This window comes from Haliotis rufescens, unplaced genomic scaffold (genome assembly GCF_023055435.1).
Source record: "Haliotis rufescens isolate VD_foot unplaced genomic scaffold, xgHalRufe1.0.p SCAF_7, whole genome shotgun sequence".
Classification (NCBI taxonomy): Eukaryota; Metazoa; Mollusca; class Gastropoda; order Lepetellida; family Haliotidae; genus Haliotis; species Haliotis rufescens.
In genome coordinates this window covers 58,665,291-58,689,847 of record NW_025964361.1, presented here as the reverse complement: position 1 = coordinate 58,689,847, position 24,557 = coordinate 58,665,291, and the positions used below count along the sequence as shown (strand labels likewise).

Below are 24,557 nucleotides of genomic sequence, written 5' to 3'. Positions count from 1 at the left end.
TGTGGTGTATTGTGTGTGTAGAGGGGTGTATGTGTGGGTGTGTGTAGTGTGATGTATGTATACTGTGGGTTATAGGGTCTATATGGTGTATTGCGTGTGTAGAGAGTGGTGTGTGGGGGTAGGTGTGTACTAGTATGATGTACGTACACTGTGGGATATGGGGTGTGTGTGGTGTGTATGGGGTGTCGGTGTGTGGGTGTGTAGTGTGTATGTATTACCTTTAGGAATAGAGTTTGTGTGGTGTGTGGTATATGTGGCGTGGGTGTTCAGTGTGATGTTTGTATACTGTAGGGTATAGGGTTTGTGTGGTGTGTGTGTGGGTGTGTGTGTAGTGTGAAGTGTGTATACTATGGAATATCGCCCTGTATGGTGTGTGGTGTTTGTGGGGTGGGTGATGTATGTATTCTGTGGAGTATAGGGTCTGTGTGGTGTGTGGTTTGTGTGGAGGGTGGGATGTGGGGTGTGTGTGTAGTGTGATGTATGTATTCTGTGGAGTATAGGATTTGTGTGGAGTGAAGTATGTATACTGTGGGGTTGTGTGTTGCTGGGTGTGTTGTGTGTTGCTTGGCGTTGTCAGAATGTTTACAATATAAGTCGCCCTTTAGTACAGTGTACGTTTGCCATTAAACGATTTTCTCGTATTGAAATAGGGAAAACTATCATTATCCTCGTCCTTTATCGTCAGTTGAACGTTTTATACAGACGTGCATTATCAGCCTATGTGTATATGTATATTTACGCATGTTGTAAGAGTTGCGCGAACTCTATATACATAATGAAATGCTACAAACAATGTATATAGAAATGCACAATCATGACAGCCAAGGCGTCGTTTGAGATTGTACTCAATGCACAACGAGTGTAAAGGAATAGACATTTAAAACAGTTTTATTGGCCTTTGGCGAAGGATGTTTTTCATTGAATGTTACACAGTACATGTCGTTAGTTACAGATACATATAAAGAAGTAGGTACATCTGTATAACGTTCTGACACTCTGAGCCTCACAAGGATGATGTCTGTAACGACTGTGTCTATTATCCTTGCACTGGTTGTTGTTTGTGAGTATATACATGTCATTTGTGCCATTTATAAAAAAGCGGAAATAATGTAACAAACCTAGCTTCTGTGTAGTGCATCGTCAATGATTACCCGATTGCATCACTATGTCATCAAGAAATCATAATTATTGTTTCAAATATATATTACAACTTTATCAATATTTTTGCTTTTGTTTTAAAAAAGATATCCATACTACTACACGTGATTAAGAATAATATCTTCACGTCAAATCCAAATCATGAAATGATCCATGATATGGAAAGCCACGGGGAATATAAAGGGCGGTATTGTTGTAAAATTATGATCATTATGTTAAAAGTTCCAAGAGGCTGTTTGATCTTTTAAGCACATGGTTATACATATTGCACCAGCGGAGATTCCTACGCAGCGATGGATGCTGTGGGGACAGAGTTTAAGGTTCTTGTCATTACCTACCAGTGTATCTCTGGCACTGCACCAAGATACCTATGTGACCTCATTCAAGTGTACCAGCCTACCAGATCACTGCGATCACAACCCAGCTTTGTGTAGTGTTCCAAGATGGAGATTAAAGGGACATGGCTTCAGATCATTCTTCTGTCAAGCACCTATGCTGTGGTATACACTCCCAGAAACACTAAAAACTGCAGAGACCCTATCTGTCGGTAAGGCTAGACTACAAACATTTCTCTTTGACAAGTAATACCCTTGTACTATGTAAGCGCCATGAGCACACGAGCAACGTTTTAAAGTTAAATCATGGATGGCAGAGAAATACATTCATAAATTTTGCCTTGCATTTCTCAGTAACCCCAGTCATGATTGAAGGTCTCATAAAGATTTGTTAAATACCCACATGGAAAATGATTATGTCTGTTCAATTTTGTTCATTTGTTGTGTTTAACGACACACCCAGCAATATTCCAGCTATTTGGCGGTGGTTATGTCTGCTCTAAGACCTGTGGATGCACAAGGTTGAATGTAAAGGACAACATTGGGTACAGGGAGGAATACACTATAATGTATTGTCTGTCTCTTTATCAAATTTGGATTCATTATTCAGTTATAGTGGTAAAAAAAGTAACTCCATCCAACAGGCTGAGCACAAGAACTCGAAATGTTACATCTTGAAATTTATGTGGACCATTTGCCTTGAAAAATCCTTCCTACAGGTTTATCAAATGAAGAAAATCCTGTATTCGACCCTCTAACAATGTCTGTCATATATACATCTTGTATTGGCCGCAGTTTATGTTACACTCACTGACTACATCTAAAAATTTATAGATATATTAAAAAAAGATTACCAAAATAATTACAGCTTGTTTTATGATGGTTACAGAGGTTAAAAAGTTATATTGTGCCAACCGCAATGTCTTTCATTGTACAGGAAGACGTTTTGAAGCTTCAGACAGATTTTCAATTCTCTTACTTTCTTGATTTATTTACAATGATTAGTTGAATACATCGATCTTCTCTTTTCCTGTTTATCCTTGATTCTTTGGGTGTCAACTGCATATCTGCTGATTATGTTGGGATTTGATAAAACGCAACAAGCAATTAATGGATCGCAGAAACCTTTGCTGTGAAGAAAGTATCAGCTCGTTGGGTTCCAAATCTTCTGATGACTGATAAAATACACACCAGGCACAACATTTCGAGTGATAATCTAGTTCTGCTTGAAGCTGATCCAGAAATCTTCTTGCAACGATTTGTGACCATGGATGAAACCTGGGTTCGCTACTTCCATCCTGAATCAGGACAACAAGCGAAAAAATGGAACCATTTGATATCCCAAACACCTAAAATGGCAAACATTATTTCATCTGTTCCCAAACATGAAGGACGCCCAAGATGGAACCCATTTCGACTTGTTCGATGACGCCATAGCAGCTGTGGAGAACGCTTTGGACAGCCGAGACGAGGATTTCCACAACTGGGATAAAATCCCCATAACATAGTTGCCAAAGGTATAGCAATGCGATTTGGGATCACATTGGAAAATAAATTATTAAAAGGCATTTAGGTCTTGTCTTTAAATGTGAGGCTCAGAACATATCGATCGCCCCACGCATGTGTATGATGTAGAGTGTGCGTTGTGTGTAGAGCGATACATATATCGCATATGTATATGGTGTGTGTTTGTTTGTTTGCTTGCTTGCTTGTTTATTTGTGTGTGTGTGTGTGTGTGTGTGTGTGTGTGTGTGTGTGTGTGTGTGTGTGTGTGTGTGTGTGTGTGTGTGTGTGTGTGTGTGTGTGTGTGTGTGTGTGTGTGTGTGTGTGTGTGTGTGTGTGTGTGTGTGTGTGGTTGTGGTATCTGGGATGAGGGGTGTAGGGTGTGGGTTGGAAAGTGAGGGGTGTTTACCCTCTCGAAAAAGGACATGCGGTCAGTGTGGTATGAGCCGATTTGTACATGCGAAAGCTCCACGGTGATTATAAAGAATATATTTTATACATTTCAATGGCACATGAGTTTAAAGTAGAACAGCCCATCGTTTCATGTGGCTGTATTGATAGGCAAATATGGTGATTACATTACATGTGAGAAGAGGCTGTCAAATATGTTTGTTCTTATAAAATGCCTATTTTAAATATTGACATCGGGGGCGTCCTAGAGGGATGAAACTACGAATGTTGCGGGAGCAGTTACGACGAGTATTGCTGTAACAGTGAGTCCGTGTTCCTTATCTAAGACTCTTTTAATGTAAGGTATTTATCATAATAACCAGAAAACCCTTTCCATTACCATACGAAAGGTCTGCTAAACAATGAGTCTATTGCATGATTCCGACCACATAATAAGCCGGAGTTTAGGATCCTACTGTACTGATACAGGTGTTCGCGATAAGGTGAGAGCTTTCCCACCACCAGTGGAGCCCATCACATGTGCACTGTGTGATTGGTACTGTGAGAATACGTGTATATGTTAATGAACTTTGGAAGTTCATTTACCAAAACAAACAACACATATGTTCCTGGAATATACAGTAGCTAAGATACGGTACGGTATACGTTGGTTGCATGTTAAGACTGCAAGTGTTACTAAAGATTTTCAGATCACAATGTACAGAAGTTTATTTCAACCCAAATCGAACATGCCTGCGTTTCTACTTTTCCTTACAATAAAAAAGAAGACAGGGACGTAGAATTGGAAATGGTATTACTTGTTTACGTCTGGGTAACGTGAGCTCAACCCAGTTAATACTAAATGCTAAGCTACTTGACTTTAATTCGAGTCACAACGTTAGTTCGAATGCAACGTAGAACATTCTTGTACATGCTACTTCTGTTAAATTGTCATTGATGCACAGCAACATGTAACCATACATTCCCCAAATGTAGAACTGCTGAAGAACGTCAACAAGCTTATCTTTATGAAAATCAGTCCCCATAAACTTAAATGCATGTTAAGGCCATGTATTCACGTAATTTATATAGTATTTTATGAAGGTATTTTATAAAGGTTGTTGCCGGAACATCAGTCAAATGTCTGTCGATGATGCCATGATACCATTTGATCTTCTTATTCAATCCAATGTAAATAGACCAAAGTAGTTTTTCTTCACTTCCATGTGACACGTCTACAATTGAATTTGGTCGAGTGATTAAAGATATATAATAGTCAATGAGGTGTAACTGATGTACACAATATACGTGTACGGTTGGCTAATGATAGGAAGTCAAGTCAAGTCAAGGATTATTTATGGGCTTCAGGCCAGATAGAGACGATAATATAGTGTCCATCCAAACCCACAATGCGCGGCTCAACAATTCAGATGAAACAAGACAGGAGACTTGCTCCTATACCAATCCCGACCCAACAACCCCATTTAAAGTTGCCTCAGTGTATATGTACTTAATTACAAATATTTTCATATCTTGATCATAATGCATTCTTTCTTTCATTCATAATGTGGTACATACACATTGCAACAGTCTTGCATTAACTGGACAACTTTGAACGAATAACTACGGTTTTCTAAGTGAGTGTTGTCTCTTGTTTTCTACTGTTAACTCTTGGGGACTTGGTGCGGTCTTCGTAGTGTGTGGTGTGGGAAGCAGGTAGTATCCTGAGACAATCAAACGATCCTACTTATGAGTGAGTAATATGGCTTCACGCCGCTTTTGAGGCGGTCGGGTAGCCTAGTGGTTAAAGCGTTCGCTCGTCACGCCGAAGACCCGGGTTCGATTCCCGACATGGGTACAATGTGTGAAGCCCATTTTTAGTGTCCCCCGCCGTGACATTGCTGGAATATTTCTCAAAGCGGCGTAAAACCATACTCACTCACTCACTCACTCACTCACTCACTCACTCACGCTGCTTTTAGAATTTGTCCAGCAATAACAAGGCGGGTAACCATAAATGGGCTTCAAACATTGTACATGAGGTGACGAGCGGACACTATAACCACTAGGCTACCCCTCTGCCCCTATGTTATCGAGGAAAGTAGTGTCAGAACATTCATTGAATCCATTCGTACGTTCAACGTAATGTACATCCGGTACTAACCGCTCTCGAATACGCTGGAACGACATTATCAACTCCGAGTCTATTTTATGTTCACGGTAGCTAAGGCACACACTTTGAATGTGAGTATGTGTGCCTTAACCACTGAATACATGCACATATATCGTCGCCTAGTAAAGGTATTTCACGGTATTGTAAGAGTTACAAATAATCTATACACTGAAAGACATACATGAATGCATGTAGTCCTACTCAATGTTCATTGCACCCTGAGCGGCGTTAAGAGATTAACATAAAAGATCGCTATAATGGCGAATGGCGTGGGATTATTGCCATTGAATGTCAGCTATACATGTTTTGGTCGTTGTATGTACATATCATGGTGAAGGTACACTAGGTACACCTGCATTAAGTTCTGATACTCTGAGTTCGGCAGGATGCTGTCTCGAACGACTGTGTGGATTATTCTTGCACTGGCCGTTGTTTGTGAGTATATACCTATTTTTTGTGTCATATGTCAAAGAGAATCAGAAATGAAATGGACGCAACCGTAGTACAAATTCTAGCCTCTGTGTGGTGTTTTCGTCACTGTCAGAACTCAGTTCGTGTACACACACAGGGGCTGTAGTTGTTAATTAAGAATCAACTTCCAAAGATTCTGTGTTTTTGCAGGTATAAACCTAAAATACAGTGTACACACTGTGTCACTCCGCGTAGCTACATATTATAACGATTCAGCCAGGTACTGGTATCTATTTATGTTATTGATTGATTACAATCCTTTAGGAACATGTATTATAAATAGTTACTGCGGGAACAGAAAACAGGCAGATAATGCGTACGGCGGAGGGATATAAAGTGTTTTATCGCGAAACTTATTATGTACTTTTAAATATCATCTGAGACTAGTAATGTCTTCTATATAAGGCAAAACAATGGGTCAAATGTGTTGCAACAACAATTTATTATATATGAATGTGGTAATATGGTCGTAGTTAATCATTTTTTTAGAAACAATAGTTTTGGGCCTTTTATGAGGGCTTCATCAGTAGCTCAGTGACAAAGCTTCAACCAGAACATGCATACTGAAATTTGAAAGGCCATTGGTATCAGTTTATTGCCTTTTATTCAAAATGCTGTGGAAAGCCACCAGGAATTATTTGATGGACGGCTATTTCTTATAGCTTTGGTGCCGCTTTGCCAAATGCTTCGTGAAGGATTCTTCCTGCACCAAGTACAGAAACATATCTAAGTAATTTAATTTTCGTTGTGTTCATTGTGACCCCTGTGTTCGAAAAAGCTGAATACACCACACGAACATTAACCGGCATTGCACAATCTCAGTTCTACAAATTAATGTCATGTCTTCGCATTTCATTTCTAACTTGCAATTTTCAAACTGTGTTTACCAGTTTTCAGGAAACTAATGCTTGAATCTGGAGGTTACTGACCATTTCATTTGAAACAGCCTCCTTTAATTCTCCCTGACGTATTTGTTCGGATTCGTAATAGATGCAGTTCTTCTTCTCCTACGCCTGGAATATTTATCAATCTCGTCATATTTGTCTGATTCCGCGTAGGGGGCACGGGTGTTCCAGTCGTCTAAGGCGCCGCGATTGGCTGTGCAGAGTTACGCCAGAAACCTATGATTGTGGGTTCGAGTCCCGAATCCCGCCCCGATTATGTTTCTAGGTTTGCCAGTACCATACCCATGCTCGTGGGTTTCACTGAAGTGGTAAACGTATGACACCTGCATCACTTCGGGCTTCCCTCCCACATTAAGCTGGCACGCCGTGATATAACTGGAATAATGTTAAAAGCGGCGTTAAACCCAACTCACTCACTAATTCCGCGTTTCGGATTCTTACAAAAGTTTGCACATCGGTATTTCGATTCATACCTCAACGAATCGAAAAAATACACAGTCAATCCTTAATAAGAAAGAAAAGAATTACCAACATTACCACAACAGAGCACAATTTGATATTAATAATACTTTGAACATTCATAAAACAAATTGCAGATGTCAATCAATAATAAAGAAGCGGCCACAAGATTAAAATCTGTTGTAATCACACATCCACTGACAATCGATATGTTCTACAATACTACCACACGATTTCCTCGAACTGCTAAAATGTCTGCCCCAAACAATATTGAAGCCATGAATCTTTGTAAACTACACATGAGGCTGACACCTGCGAAGGCTCCACAACATGTTCTTTTCTTCTCGTCGCGAGATGGCGGCGAAACTTTGGAAAAATAGTTGAGGACGTAATGCATCTTTATATATCAAAATAAAAACTCACCATACCGCCGCGGACTTGCAAGCAACGGCCTCAAACTTTGAGAAGTGCCCATGTCTGATCCCCATGGAGCGTCGGTAGTATTGCGAGGGAGCGCGATAGTATACTGAGGGAAAGCTGTATTTTGTACCATGGTGATGTTTACCAGAAATGAACTGTCAATGATGTTTATTCTTTTGCAGCACATGATGCGAAGGTTTGTATCGGGATCGGTGAAAAAAGAATAAGTTGCACTTTTGAGGATGACGCCTATCCTGACGACACCATATGCTGCGGGAGCAAAAGCGGGGACACCTCCCATGAATACTGCTGTGGCAGGTGAGATCACGTCCCTCAACTACGCCTTGTTCAGCTGGCACGGACTTCAGTAATGTGGACGACTGTACATATGTACTGTTGGAGAGAAATGTTATTTTAAGGGTGAACCTATTTAAATTGTCTCATTCTACTTGAGACTAGTGTTTATATCCAAACTTGTATGGACCAGCGCTAAAACTTGTTTAACTTCACAAGCCAGAACGGCAGTTGTGTCCGCATATTGTTTTCAACGCAAAATCAGTGTATCTGCCTACTTTAACATATTTAATTCATTGCTAACGCCATTTCTTTGCTATGGAAGCCCCTCATTGTAAATTTATTGAATATGTACAGGAAAGCATTTGTGAATCTTTCTTAAGAATTGGCAGAACACCATTGACAACATCGTAATTAATGGCATGGTCCTGGGTGAATGTGAGAGGTTCCAAATGCAACTCATTTACATGACATCAAATATTGGTGTGCATGTAGAGTTATTCAGCTTCCAGATAACAGATTACCACGCCAACGTCACATTGTACTAACATTTAATGATAGTTGGTGTACAGCATGGGCAACTAAAATGTAAATATGCTTTCCCAGTATGGATTTGGCTATGCGTTGTTCTGTGAAGAAGTTGGTAATGTGAAGAATATATTTATTTATCTGTTTCAGCAGATATTGTCTGAAACCCTACAACAGTCATGAAAGTCCTCTTTAAATGATTCAGTATAATGCTACAGTTATAAACACTATAAAATAAAACTGAATGTAGAGAATGTTCTGACATCCCCAGACACTTGCTTGAAAGTAGTTCTTTTTCGATTTAGATGCAGTGATTTTAAAGTAGCTATTAAAACTTGTTGTTACGACAAGGTGGAGTATACTATTGTGTACTTTAAAAAAGTGTGAAGGATTATGAAAAGGAAATGCATGTTTGACTTGTCTGTAATCATTACTCTAACATTAGGTCAAAGTATATCTAGAGCGTCACGCGAAAATACATTGAAAGATGGTACTTGTTGTTACCCTGCCTTGCACTTGGCACTGAGGGTAAACAAAGGACTTATCGGCTCGGAGTCAGTATACTGTGCCTGAGTGGGGTATTCATGTATAACTGCCTCAGTGAGCTAGCACTAAAATCGGCTTTAGTCCGGACAAGTACAAGTAGGCACACACACATGCATAAAAATCGCTATATACGAGTAACCAGTCTAGCTTATCCACCGAACACTGCCTTACAATTAGGTCAAGTAGACAAATCGTTGAAAACTAAAAACCATTACTATAAACTGTGCCCTATAAACTAAATGCACTGAATTTATTTTGGGCCGAAATGTCTGTGCTGCTTGACCTTCACTCGTGACGAGCATTTGTATATGTAATGAACATTTGATAAGCTGATTGCACGAAAACGAAAATCGAATTGTTTTTCGAATATATAGCAGCTCTGGTGCGATAAGTAAATGTAGTACTTCCTGGTTGAACTTCTCATGCATAATAGTTAAACTGTGGTAAGATAACATGTGATTTTGTCAAAGAGAACAAATACCTATAATCTAAATAATTAACCTCACAGAACCGTATTTTACAGAAACAACGACAGTTATAAACAAAATCATATCATGTTTACCGAATGAGAAAACAAAATCAAGTGTTTACTTCCTATTGCGGTAGTCAGATAAAGTCACCATAGCTACATAGCTGAGATAGAAACTGACTATAGCCGAAACAGTGTGTAAGCTTAAATATCTCACAGTCATAATCGTGACTGACATTCGCAACACCCAACCATCTTAATACAGTCAATACATAAACTGAAGATCGTTGCAGTAGAATCCACGATGTGGGAAATAAAGCTCGGATCAGCCAGTACATATACCCTCGACACACAGCACTACTTACTTGCGTCTTTCAACTGGCCTCTTGGATTCCCATGTTGTATGACAATGGAGTACAAGCAGCTTACTCATCTCAGTCAGGAACCATTTGTAAATGGTGTTCAATGGAATGTCAGTAGGTCACCCGTTATGTCAAGGCAGAGTCGTGTTGTAGAAACGATGGGTATAGTCTGCAATCTGTCATACATATGTGAGTGAGTTTTACACCAAGTTTAACAATAATCCAGCATTATCACTGCGGTTAACTTGTAGAAGAGGCGGAACTATGTTGCTATTTCTCAGACAAGTGTGGCATCTTTCTGAACTGCAATTAGTATAGGCATGGTTTCCTTCTATGTCATGTCCAAAACATAATACAAAGTAACTCATTCAGGCACCTTCTTACTGAACATGCTGTACATATTACCCTCTTTGCATTTCGCACACTGTCACCATCCCGAAGACATATTTCCTCAGGAACACATATTTTGTGTTCATCCTAAAGGATATACTTTGACATTATTACATGCAAGGGATAACACAAGGTTGTTTTCTTTCAGCAATGAACGCATAGTAAGGGATGTGGTAATGCCGACGGTGGTTGGCCTCATTGCCCTGGGCTGTATAATTTCAACAATTATCCTAATGGGCTATGTCATCTTCTGGAAACCAAAGGGAGCTCGAGGTCGAGTTGGGATCATCGACAAAGAGGATGATACATCTACAGGTACATATACAAAATAGACTAACAGACAATTTGATGTTGGGGAGTGTGGGTGAGGTTGTCCTGGACGTTTGAAAAAGTATGTGGTGTGGGTAAATTAAAAATGTTTGGCTCCTTTCTCTCAAAGAATTGATGAACCACTCCAACTGCAGCACAAGTCACCAGTGGGAGCTTGCCTGCTGTGTTAATGCTCGCTAGGCAATTCCGATTTCAGTGTTTTTAGTGTTTATGATGACATTTCTTTAAAACTTAATCACAATTTTCAAAGAAAATCGGATACGATACACTTACTATCCATACTAATTGCTATATATACTACAGACAAAAAATAAGGGAACTGATGAATTGATAGTGTAGGTGTAATGGCGATAAGTGTCGGGCGTTTAGATTAATATCTGGCGAGTCCAGTATGTTTGGCGTATGGTTGCTTGGTATTGCACGCCATGACACATGAAACACTCCCCCCAGGTGGGCCACGTTGACGGGTGCTGAGTCTCTGGCGTACACTCGCCACCCGAAGCCATCCCACAGATGCTCTACACGGGACGTGTTAAGAAAATGGCATCTTATAAGTTCAACATTTCTACCCATAATTCTAGCGAATGAAACTACGACAGAGGCAAGATTTCGTCAACATATCACTGGCCAGTGAAATGTCCATTCACAATAATTAAGTCAGATGGCCTTTCATGTATGATACAGCCCAACACCATGACACTCCCGCCCCCATACCGACAAAGGCCAAGAATATATATATATATATATATCATGAAAAACTGGCTGCCACAAAAACTGGCTGCCACAGGAGGTATCGATCAAGCGATATCTACATTATAGATGTCGCCGCAATGAAATTGCATCAGAATGCTTTAACACGTCCCATTTTAATTCTGGAAACCCAAAAGTCCAGAAACTCTACGCTCTTTGCCCAGTCTCGGTTAAAGGTATTTACAAAATTAAACATGCCGTTTTCATGGGAACATACCACGGAAGAAAAAATGAAAAAAAAATTGTTTAAAAACTCAATATTTAGACTATGTCGCCCATGGGCCTGCCCATGGGCGAAGTGTGGCCCATGGGTAGGCCCATGGGCAGGCCCATGGGCGAGAATATGTTCCTTTACTTAAAACTCATGTTTTTGATTCGCAAATACATTTAATGTATTCATTCAAGTATCATGACACAATATTTAACTCATTTTAACTTAATTCAACGATTTTATAACGATATTGAAATATTTCGCCCATGGGCGAGAAAAAGGTTTGGCCCATGGGCGAGAATATGTTCCTTTACTTAAAACTCATGATTTTGTTTCGCAAATACATTAAATGTATTTATTGAAGTATCATGACACAAAATTTACCTCATTTTAACTTATTTCAACTATTTTATAGCGATATTGAAATATTTCGCCCATGGGCGAGAAAAAGGTTTGGCCCATGGGTAGGCCCATGGGTAGGCCCATGGGCAGGCCCATGGGCGAGAATATGTTCCTTTACTTAAAACTCATGTTTTTGTTTCGCAAATACATTAAATGTATTTATTGAAGTATCATGACACAAAATTTACCTCATTTTAACTTATTTCAACTATTTTATAGCGATATTGAAATATTTCGCCCATGGGCGAGAAAAAGGTTTGGCCCATGGGTAGGCCCATGGGTAGGCCCATGGGCAGGCCCATGGGCGAGAATATGTTCCTTTACTTAAAACTCATGTTTTTGTTTCGCAAATACATTTAATGTATTCATTCAAGTATCATGACACAAAATTTAACTCATTTTAACTTAATTCAACGATTTTATAGCGATATTGAAATATTTCGCCCATGGGCGAGAAAAAGGTTTGGCCCATGGGCGAGTATATGTTCCTTTACTTAAAACTCATGATTTTGTTTCGCAAATACATTTAATGTATTCATTCAAGTATCATGACACAAAATTTAACTCATTTTAACTTAATTCAACGATTTTATAGCGATATTGAAATATTTCGCCCATGGGCGAGAAAAAGGTTTGGCCCATGGGCAGGCCCATGGGCGAGAATATGTTCCTTTACTTAAAACTCATGATTTTGTTTCGCAAATACATTAAATGTATTCATTGAAGTATCATGACACAAGATTAAACTCATTTTAACTTAATTCAACGATTTTATAGCGATATTGAAATATTTCGCCCATGGGCGAGAAAAAGGTTTGGCCCATGGCCGAGTATATGTTCCTTTACTCAAAACTCATGGGTTTTTTTTCGTAAATACATTAAATGTATTTATTCAAGTATCATGACACAAAATTTAACTAATTTTTACTTAATTTAACTATTTTACGGCGTTATTAAAATATTTCGCCCATGTTTTCGTCAGTCTCTTTCAAGAATCAACTAACTGTTTGCAAAGTATATTGTATCATGTGAAATATACTTTATATTATATCATTACATTACTATTTAAAAAGGGCATTTGGTTGGATGTTTCCTTTAGTTCTACAAATTTCACCTGTTTTACATATTGTAGCGATCTTTAATGAACCCGGCCTTACCTCTCAAAACGTTTTGACAGTTTATCATACGAATTCATGTGCGTGTACTCCAATTCATTGGAGTTATTTTCCACAACATTAAATTTTAGTTAGTTTCTATTTCATTTCCCATTTAATGTCCCATTGATACATCACACTGGGCAATTACGTGACACCAGGTATGCAATATACAGGTACGCGTGCGCGTATTTTAATGAAAAAAACTATTCGTCTTTTATTGCATAACGTTTGGCTGAATATCTTACATTCTAACGAAATCTCGAAATAATTATTTAATTACATTCGGTTTCGAACTGACCAGTGGGAATTATGTTTCAATGCGATTGAGGAAAACGTGAGTGAATATTGTGACACTAAAGCAACTTTTTACTGCATTGTCACTTTTGGTATGAAAATGGTAATAGTTCAGAAAAAACAACAGCCTTCTTATGATAATTCTCATTAGTACGTTGTATCTAATTACAGTGTCGGTCTTATTTACAGGTGATTCTACAATACCTGCTCTCTGTCAATTACGATCTACCACACCACGCGTGAATAAACAGTTATGCAGGTGTTGCTGTGGGCAAATACCTAGCCTGAAAATGTTTATTTTTTTTAGGATACATGTTTTACAAATGTTCGTTGATATGTGGATATATTAAGCACAAAGACAAAAAAATGTTTATGAAAGATGAATTAGTGCCTTGATATATTCATCGAGATGTGTATCATCGTTTAATCGGGTCATTCAATAAACGTATGTTTGGAGGAGATATCAAAGGAGCCGCCCAATATACACAGTGTCGTCCGGTGAACTACCACCCCACCCTGTCCATTAGAGTTATGTAATCGGTACACAAATATATTTGATGCGGTGTCAGTGCGGAAGGAGTTTGAATTACGTCCGGCAGTTGTCACAGAAATCCTCAAAGTATAGAAACAATAAACAAGGTCAATCAGTACTAATTACCTAGTGACGCACGTAACAACGACTGTCAATAGGGAAAATGGTGAAAACAAATTGAAATAGATTTTAATAAAACATTACTGTACTACATAACTCGCAAAAGCGGTGCCTAAAATTTTTGACCGTGTTATGTGTGTTGTAAACTGACGAATAGCAAGTAATTGTCATGCTGTACGCATGGTTCCATATACATATTCAGTTATACAACCGGTATGAAACTGAGAACTGAGATACCAAGTACAACCTGCATTCACACACGGAAGCAATATACTTGTGTGTATGCCCTCTCCTCTAAAAAATGTATCACTAAAGTATTTGCATTGTAATAAATATAGTAATGATAAAACTTGGTAATTTGGTAGGTCTCCGACAGATATGATTTTCAGTTTTTTTACACCTTTGATTGATACGGATTACGTACCTGTAGTCTAGTCACTGTCTCTAATGTATCTTCTTGTTAGAAATTTCAAATGTCTTGTTATAGCACTGTTCCTAAAATACGGCAGTTTCTTTTATCGGGTATAAATAGTTGATTCGTCTTGTCACGCAGTCATTTTTTACTTGATCGAATGATTTCCACAAAAAATTACGGCAGAGAGTTTTGTATTTTATTATATTTTTAGAAGATTTTAGAAGATGCTTACATCACTGTATCTCAGAACGTAAAACTGATAACATTCAAACATGTAATTAGTACACAGTTAATTGTTACATATAATTTCCTGCATATTCCTTTTTGAACAAAAAGCCTACATGTATACTGATATCGGTGTCCACTGTTAAAAGGGTATTAGTGCAGTCAGCCATGGTAAATGGAGAGACAATAATAAGGTGATTAATTATAGTCTGTTGCAGAATATGCGGTATAAGTGTAGTCATTGATACATATACACATTACACATATACAGATGAAATACACGATATGATGCAGTGCTAGAACAAATTAAGATATGGTTTCTATTAATAATAATTATACGATTTTGGATTTAATTAGTATGTTTAAATTTTCAGGCCAACACGGCTGAGATACAGCATCGGCATACTCAACTGGAGTTGTTTTCTGCCGGTCGTAAGTTCATTGTTTGACTGAGCACACTCGTGTCGGGGTTGCGATATTTTCTTCTCTTTGTTGGCAGCCTGCCACCGGTCTGAATTTTGAGAAAGGTCTCAGCATGGGACTGTTAATTACTTCTTAATGATGTCTACAAGCTTACAAACTTGTAGATGTTGGGTGCGGTTAGGACCAAACTTTTTCAGCTCAGAGTGTTAGTGGTCCTGGAACCCATAGTATCAAACAGGTTCTGCACAAAACGTCCATCAGATTCTACTGTTCAGCAACATTGTCACTGAATTTCAGAACTCTGGCATGATATAATAATCAAGGATTTCGAAGGTGAACGAGGGGAAAGGCAGACGCACGTGGATTTACCCTCAGGTTATTATTGTCTGGAGTTCACATTTTGGGGCATTTCATATACTAATTGAACAGAGTTCACCTGCACATGTCCACTTTAGTGATACAGACTGTAACCAAAAATGCAATGAGCCGTAGCTCTTAATCCCTTATAACAACGATAACAACAACCAGGGTGAGGACACAGTAAGGTTAAACCGTGTCCAACAGACAATCTGAGGTGGCTATCTCCCATCAAGTCAGCTCTGTTTTTAAGCGCATAGTTATGTTTTTACATATTGAAATAAAAGGAATTTAAAAAATTATATTTAACAAACCTACACATTACCAAATACAAAACTGTATAACACTCTCTGGACTTCGTTCCAATTAACCTGGATCATTCAACTCGCTCGGGAAGGTCGTATGCGACTTTAAAGTGAATACGTCTACAGTGTACAAGTAACTTTTAACTGTATCATATATACTCATGATAAGCAATTATTTTCGTTCCTAATTCGAATGAGCACATTCTGAGGCTAAATCTGCAAAAGGACAGATAAAATATTTCTTTGTACAATGCAAACGATACAAATGTAGCGGCTGATAATAGAGACAATGATTTAATAATCTGCAATATATCAAGTGTTCTCGTTCAATCTATTGTACATATTGAAGTGATTGTAAAGTTTCAAGGAGTACTAAAATGATGTGGTATTATGAATGTATTTAGAATATGAATAGCGAAAAACAGTCACCATATCGGATGTACATGTATAACTTGTCTTCCAACACCACGCTTGTGCCGAGGCCCATGGTCATAAAACTAATCGGTCCCATAAAAGGAGCAAATAGTTTCGCAGATACTTCTTGCTATGGTTCACTCACAATTGTCAGACGACCTAATCATCAGTCAGACCAGTCAAGTGTGACCAGCGTACCTGCCTGGTTTTGGCTCCTAATTACTGAACTGCCCAATACTTTCATACCGTGGGCAAAGTAAGCGGCCTCGTTGAGTGATACAGACTAACCAGATTATGATTGTGTTTGTAAGTTGCGTTTAATCTGTGTCGGGTTGCAGTTGTTTTATTAGTCAAGACTAGGGGTAGTTTTTTCAATGAAACCTTTTAGCCGTTGAGTTTGTTTTGCATTCATTTCATTAAATACATTGTTAGGTAGAATAATAACACGTTATATGGATAAAACATCTCCCTAATCTGAGTATAATCTCACATGTACTCTAAGTACCGTACTATATTACTTTGCGGAGACACTGAGTATAATTTTTTAGTTGGCATTGTATGCTGTCTGAATGACTTTACACAAATCCCTGCATTCAATAGACCCGTGAAGATCTTCAACAAACCATTCTTGGCGTAAAAGGACGACAGCGCTTGTCGTAAGAAGCGACTACCGGGATCGGGTGGTCAGGCTCGCTGACTTGGTTGATGCATGTCATCGTATCCCAATTGCGTGGATCGATGCACATGATGTCAATCACTGGATTGTCTGGTCCAGACTCGATTATTTACAGACCGCCGTCATACAGCTGAAATATGCTAAGTGTGGCGTTATACAACTAACAAACAAACAAAACACAAAAAGAGAAAGTGTATGAGTACTAAAACTTGCAATAGATATGCGTACCCTACGTACACACATGAGTCCCATTCGACAGTCTACAACACACGAATAACTGTCAAACAAGTTTGGGTACCCTTTCTGTTCAGGCAAGTTATTTAGTTCGATAATTTTGTATTAAAATCCTTTTCAATTTGTTTTCATCCTTTTCCCCTATTCCATGCATGTTTATGTTGCTACATCTTATTGCTCATGTTTCCAAGTATTGTAAAACACTTTAATGTTTCTCCTTCTTAATCTAACGTTATAACATTTCCGGTCATTGCCATCATCTAATACACAACAGATGATACCAAGACATATTTTATTCGGTTTTATGGTCTATGCGGTCTTACAATTGATTTTATTAGTCTTTAAATCTTATGTCTAGTAAATATTTTCACAAACAGGGCTGTTAACTGATATAAGGAATGTAACATCCAGCTGAGGACTGAATACGACGTACGTTAGTCTGGTAACGACATTTCTACAATTAATATTTTGAATAAGCCGTTAATACGCCAGTTGTGACAGGGATGATGGTATGGTAGATGTAGCAGACATATTGACAGCCGTTGTTACGCGAGTCACTAGGTTATTAGTACGGCATTGGCCTTGTTGATTGGTACTATACTTTCTGTGGCCACTGGCGGACGTAATTCAAACTCCTTCCACACTGACATCGCACCAAATATATTTGTGTACCGATTACATAACTCTTACTGACAGGGTAGGGTGGTAGTTCACGCGAAACGGACGACACTGTGTATATTGAGCGGCTCCTTTGATATCGCCTCACAACATACTTTTAATGAATGACCAATTAAACGATGATACACATCAGGATCGCGGAGAAAATACAAGCTTCGTTCGCGTTGAATATATATATCAAGGCACAAATTCATCTTTCATAAACTTTTTGTGTCTTGGTGCTTAATATATCCACATATCAACGAAAATATGTAATACATGTATCCACAAAAATATACATGTACAGGCTAGGTATTTGCCCACAGCAACACCTGCATAACTGTTTATTCACGCGTGGTGTGGCAGATTGTAATTGACCGACAACAAGTATTGTAGAATCACCTGTAAATAAGGCCGACACTGTAATTAGACACAACGTACTAATGAGAATATGAGAATTATCATAAGAAGGCTGTTACGTTTTTCTTAACTATTACCATTTTCATACCAAAAGTGACAATGCAGTTAAAAGTTGCTTTAGTGTCACAATATTCACTCACGTTTTCCTCAATCGCATTGAAACATAATTCCTACTGGTCAGTTGGACACTGCTTGTAATTAAATAATTATTTCGAGATTTCGTTAGAATGTAAGATATTCAGCCAAACGTTATGCAATAAAAGACAAATAGTTTCTTTCCATTAAAATACGCGCACGCGTACCTGTCACGTAATTGCACAGTGGGATGTATCAACGGGTCATAAAATGGGAAATGAAATAGAAACTAACTAAAATTTAATGTTGTACACGCACATGAATTCGTATGATAAACTGCCAAAACGTTTTGAGAGATAAGGCCGGGTTCATTAAAGATGTTGGGTGCGGTTAGGACCAAACTTTTTCAGCTCAGAGTGTTAGTGGTCCTGGAACCCATAGTGTCAAACAGGTTCTGCACAATACGTCAATCAGATTCTACTGTTCAACAGCATTGTCACTGAATTTCAGAACCTCGGCATGATATAATAATCAAGGATTTCGAAGGCAAAACCTTTTCTCGCCCATGGGCGAAATATTTCAATAAATCTGTAAAATAGCTGAATTGAGTAAAATTGTGTTACATTATGTGCCATGAAAATAATAAGGGACACCTGCATGTATTTGCGAAACAAAAACATAAGTTTAAAGTAAAGGAAAATATTCTCGCCCATGGGCGAAATATTTCAATATCGCTATAAAATCGTTGAATTAAGTTAAAATGAGTTAAATTTTGTGTCATGATACTTAAATAAATACATTTAATGTATTTGCGAAAAAAAACCATGAGTTTTAAGTAAAGGAACATATTCTCGCCCATGGGCCTGCCCATGGGCCTGCCCATGGGCCAAACCTTTTTCTCGCCCATGGGCGAAATATTTCAATATCGCTATAAAATCGTTGAATTAAGTTAAAATGAGTTAAATTTTGTGTCATGATACTTAAATGAATACATTAAATGTATTTGCGAAACAAAAACATGAGTTTTAAGTAAAGGAACATATTCTCGCCCATGGGCCAAACCTTTTTCTCGCCCATGGGCGAAATATTTCAATATCGCTATAAAATCGTTGAATTAAGTTAAAATGAGTTAAATTTTGTGTCATGATACTTAAATGAATACATTAAATGTATTTGCGAAAAAGAAACATGAGTTTTAAGTAAAGGAACATATTCTCGCCCATGGGCCTGCCCATGGGCCTACCCATGGGCCAAACCTTTTTCTCGCCCATGGGCGAAATATTTCAATATCGCTATAAAATCGTTGAATTAAGTTAAAATGAGTTAAATTTTGTGTCATGATACTTCAATAAATACATTTAATGTATTTGCGAAACAAAATCATGAGTTTTAAGTAAAGGAACATATTCTCGCCCATGGGCCAAACCTTTTTCTCGCCCATGGGCGAAATATTTCAATATCGCTATAAAATCGTTGAATTAAGTTAAAATGAGTTAAATATTGTGTCATGATACTTGAATGAATACATTAAATGTATTTGCGAATCAAAAACATGAGTTTTAAGTAAAGGAACATATTCTCGCCCATGGGCCTGCCCATGGGCCTACCCATGGGCCACACTTCGCCCATGGGCAGGCCCATGGGCAGGCCCATGGGCGACATAGTCTAAATATTGAGTTTTTAAACAATTTTTTTTTCATTTTTTCTTCCGTGGTATGTTCCCATGAAAACGGCATGTTTAATTTTGTAAATACCTTTAACCGAGACTGGGCAAAGAGCGTAGAGTTTCTGGACTTTTGGGTTTCCAGAATTAAAATGGGACGTGTTCTTTGCAGACCATTGTTACGTCATGGTTACATGACGTCACAATCAAATGACATCACTAATGGCTCTCCTACTGAAGCTGTTAGCAGTACTATTTACACTTAAGAGAGTGCTTATTACTGTCTGCAAACTGATAAAGTTGGAGGAATGATGTTGGATGATACCTAGAATCTCACCCTTGGATCTTTTGATATCATATATATCAACACTCGTCGATGAAGGTTTAAGACTCCGAGAGTTTTATCGTCTTGTGTAGATATATTTGATATCAAAAGGCACATGGGTGAGATTCTCTACATATGTTCTACAACATAAAAAAGGCCAAAGGTATTCTACCAAGTTGTAACCAACTGCTTTATACGACAATACCTCCAGTATGCAACTATTCCACGCCCTTGATGTCAGCAGCTTCTGTAAACCATGAACCTGCATTGTTAAGGCCATTCACCGGTCACCAAGGGGTATACTCACCGGTCACCAAGGGGTATATTCACCGGTTACCAAGGAGTATATTCACCGGTCACCAAGGGGTATACTCACGGGTCACCAAGGGGTATATTCACCGGTTACCAAGGAGTATGGTGAGCCACTTTAAATTCCTTCCACGCAAGTTGGCAATTCCATCTATTTCCAAATCTATTGTCGAAGCAAACTGTCTGTGATCGTAAAGCTACTCAAACAACATTCACACTGATTGTCTCCAGGTTAAAATGAGAATAACATTCTTTGTTTCATTGTAGATCCAGATACAAAACCAACCATTGTTGTAAACGATGAAGCAGATCAAACTCCACCTCATAAAGGTACACTCTGAACGTTTCAGGCTATTTATAAAGATAACAATTTATACATCGGGCCGAGGGGTTCGGTTTCAATTTGTTCTTTAAATCCAACCAGTGAAGAGGCTCGCATTCGTTTCACTTCCTATCATTACAAATTCACAGATGTCACAGTAGAATTACTTCCCTTTGCCGTATTAGGATCTGAGAGACTTTGATTAATAGTAATGTATGAACCAGCAGACGACAGGGTGATCCCGAAAATTTGATTGTGCAGATAATGTTAGTAATATATTTATAGTTTTTATAAGCAAATTATGCACATTAAAATGGTACAAGCAAAATGTTTGACAGCGACCTCTGCACAGTAATCGAATAGACATTCGTAATGTCATTGGCTTGCCGAACACTTCGTACATTAAGCCTGTGACGTTCAAGCAACATTACATGAACAGTCTTTTTCTATCCAGGTACAAACATGCCTACTACTGCAAATGATGAACTAAAGGTCACTCCAACACAAGGTACCTCCCCTCAACCAGCAGGAGTGGCACAAACAGGACCAGTTGATGCCCCAACCAGTGGACATAAGTAGACATCCGATTAGTCAAATATTACATGAATAGTACGTTATAATTACAACGTGAAATGCTTATATTTGACATGAACATGAAGACTGTGTTTACTGTGCCATTGAAAACGGTTCTGTATTAACCTGAATGAATCCACATGGAAAAGTAGTTATTTACAGCGTTTCTAAAGAAAGGTTCTCGGGGAAAATGTCTAACATGTGATAGTCATGGGAGGTAATTTATTTGGATCTCCAAAATGAACATGTTCACCATTGTTGTTAAAAAGACGTCACGGTTGACAAAACGAACATTAAACCATCATTGGCAATGAAATACTATCTTAATGTCTATTAAGGTTGCACTTCTCAGTAACCCCAGTCTTAATTGAAGTTCTCAAAACAGGTTTCACAATATTATAAATACCCTCATGGAAAAGAATAATGTCTTTCCTAAAACCATCTGATGCACATAGGCAAACTTAAAGGAAAAGATCTGATTCATGTAGAAATTGAACATATCGATAATGCTATTTTTCAAAGTGTAGACTCAGTAATAAACTTATGTAGTGTAAAAGGAAACAGACATAAGCTCGAGCTAGTCCACTACATAGATGATTTGATCGAGAGTTACAGACGGGTTGGCCACAAGAACAAGAAATATTACATCTTGAAACTCTTGCAAACCATATGGCTTGGATGTCCTTGATATGACCTCACGGGAGTACCACACAAACACTGTACGTATATGAACTTCCTGTGTGACGTGGAATAGAACTCGACCTTCAGCGGTGGATGTGTCACATGTAATATATTTGTTTATACAGTTGACAATGCATGCTATGTAATATTTGTTTTGTATATTTATGTGTTTCATTGCGCTAATGTCATTGGAATGCAATCTTGAGTGAGTGAGTGAGTTGGGTTTAACGCCGCTTTTAACAGTATTCCAGTTATATCGCGGCATGTCAGCTAAATGTGGGAGGAAAGCCCGAAGTGATGCAGGTCTCAGACGTTTACCACTTCGGTGAAACCCACGAGCACGGGTATGGTGCTGACAAACCTAGAAACATAATCGGGGCGATCCGGGATTCGAACCCACAATCATAGGTTTCTGGCGTGACCAAGCGAATCGCGGCGCCTTAGACGACTGGGCCACCCGTGCCCCCGAATGCAATCTTGAGCTATTATTACTTGGCTATTCTTTGTCTCACTTTCTTGACTTAGGCACACTCAAAGTAAATCGACCTTCTCTGTTCCCTGTTTTTTTTCTGCGACAGCACTGTTGGTTGTCATTTGAATATTAGGTCATATACACAGTACACTGAGTTGGAGGATTTGCTGAAACAACAATCAATTATCCAAAAGGTTAGCACATGTCACATGTTATGTGTTCTTTTGCAATGTACCCAAGCTAAAGAACCAAATGAAGTAGACTGATTGTCACTTTAATTTGTCTATATACGAACTTACAACACCAAAACACTGATCTCCCGACAACGTAAACTTGTATGGATAATATATATTTAAATGAACAGACACAGACACTATGGTAGATTGAGGCATGTGAGGACTTACTGAAACACAATAGTGGTAACTAGAACAACCAGGGGTACTAAAATAGATGTTAAACCACGACTTTCACTTCCGTTTCTTGTTGGGGCGGTCGGGTAGCCTAGTGGTTTAAGCGTTCGCTCGTCACGCCGAAGACCCGGGTTCGATTCCCGACATGGGTACAATGTGTGAAGCCCATTTCTGGTGTCCCTCGCCGTGATATTGCTGGAATATTGCTAAAAGCGGCGTAAAACCATACTCAGTCAGTCCGTTTCTTGTTTGAATTAAAATAGTAACTGCATCATATCATGTATTGTCTCGTTTTGTCTGTATGATTTGTCTCCACTCATTTGTTTCGTTTTGTCTGTATGATTTGTCTCCACTCATTTTTATTGGAATATTACAAATGATAAAAATGAATACATTGAAACATATAGGTGTCTTTATTATCTTATGTAGAGTAGCGTTAATATGAGATTAAATTAAACAACGTGTGTTGGGGCTTAATACAAATGTCATTGGAAGTAGAATTAGTTTTCAAACGAAATGCATCTAACTTATTAGCATTTAATATTTCCTCTAAGTAATATAAAGTCCTTAAGTAGGTAATCTTAATTTTCATGGTTGAGGCTGAATTTGTTTTTAATGCCATATTATGAACGACATGCTATATTGTGCATCTTGCATTAGTATTGTTCTGAATTACCGGATGTAGAACCACGAATTTCAGTCTCAGTTCCTGTTTGCATAACAATAGTAACTGCATCCTCGCATGTATTGTTTCGCTTGGCCTGTATCATTTGTCATTTGTATTACCTCATTTGTCTCCATTGATTGTAATTTGTATTATACTTTTGATTAAATGAATGTTTTGAAAAATACATCGGTGTCTTCGTTATCGTATGTAAGACGAAAATGAATAAAAGAGAAGTTTATTTGTGAATATAAACTAGCTACGCAAGGAACAGTGGAGAACGAGCTGTGGTTTATGTCACGATAAAACATCATTCTATCATTTCTTGAGATTTAAATATGCGTTTGCGACTTGATGACGTAAATTGGACGACGCTATTTTTAAGAGGAAAGTGTCTATTGAGTTATTCCTCATAGATGTATTTAGGCAACGCAGATAAAAGCAATGGCCGAACGATAGCATTCAAAAGTGGGAGAGATCTGACAATCGTTATTTGAGAGAAACAATACAGATGATCGACGTGAATATTATGAGAATATCCCGTAAATACCTAACTTAACCTCCTGTTCATAAAATGGATTTGTCCGACATTGCCGAGGTCGGATTGTTTTCTGGGAGTCGTCATTAATTAAAAACGAGTGAGCATGTTTAAAATTTGTACATTTTATTAGCATCCTTGAAGAGGCTGTACATTATGTTGTTATCTCATATGAAAAACCAACGACGAGTGGGAGTTGT

At 38.3% G+C, this 24,557-nt stretch overlaps 1 protein-coding gene across 3 annotated transcripts; it reads left to right on the top strand.

The window, feature by feature from the left end:
• Positions 1-823: 823 nt before the first annotated feature.
• Positions 824-22,577, top strand: LOC124147505. 3 transcript variants are annotated; one of them, XM_048388344.1, is made up of 5 exons: positions 824-1,060; positions 7,997-8,132; positions 10,552-10,718; positions 20,965-21,027; positions 21,474-22,577. In XM_048388344.1, the coding sequence occupies exons 1-5, from the start codon at positions 1,012-1,014 to the stop codon at positions 21,596-21,598; spliced, it is 540 nt and encodes a 179-aa protein (XP_048244301.1). In that variant the 5' UTR covers positions 824-1,011; the 3' UTR covers positions 21,599-22,577. The 3 variants fall into 3 exon arrangements, with proteins under 3 accessions (XP_048244301.1, XP_048244302.1, XP_046374066.2); XM_048388345.1 differs by lacking the exon at positions 824-1,060 and adding an exon at positions 5,085-5,139; XM_046518110.2 differs by lacking the exon at positions 824-1,060 and adding an exon at positions 5,792-5,994.
• Positions 22,578-24,557: the final 1,980 nt, after the last annotated feature.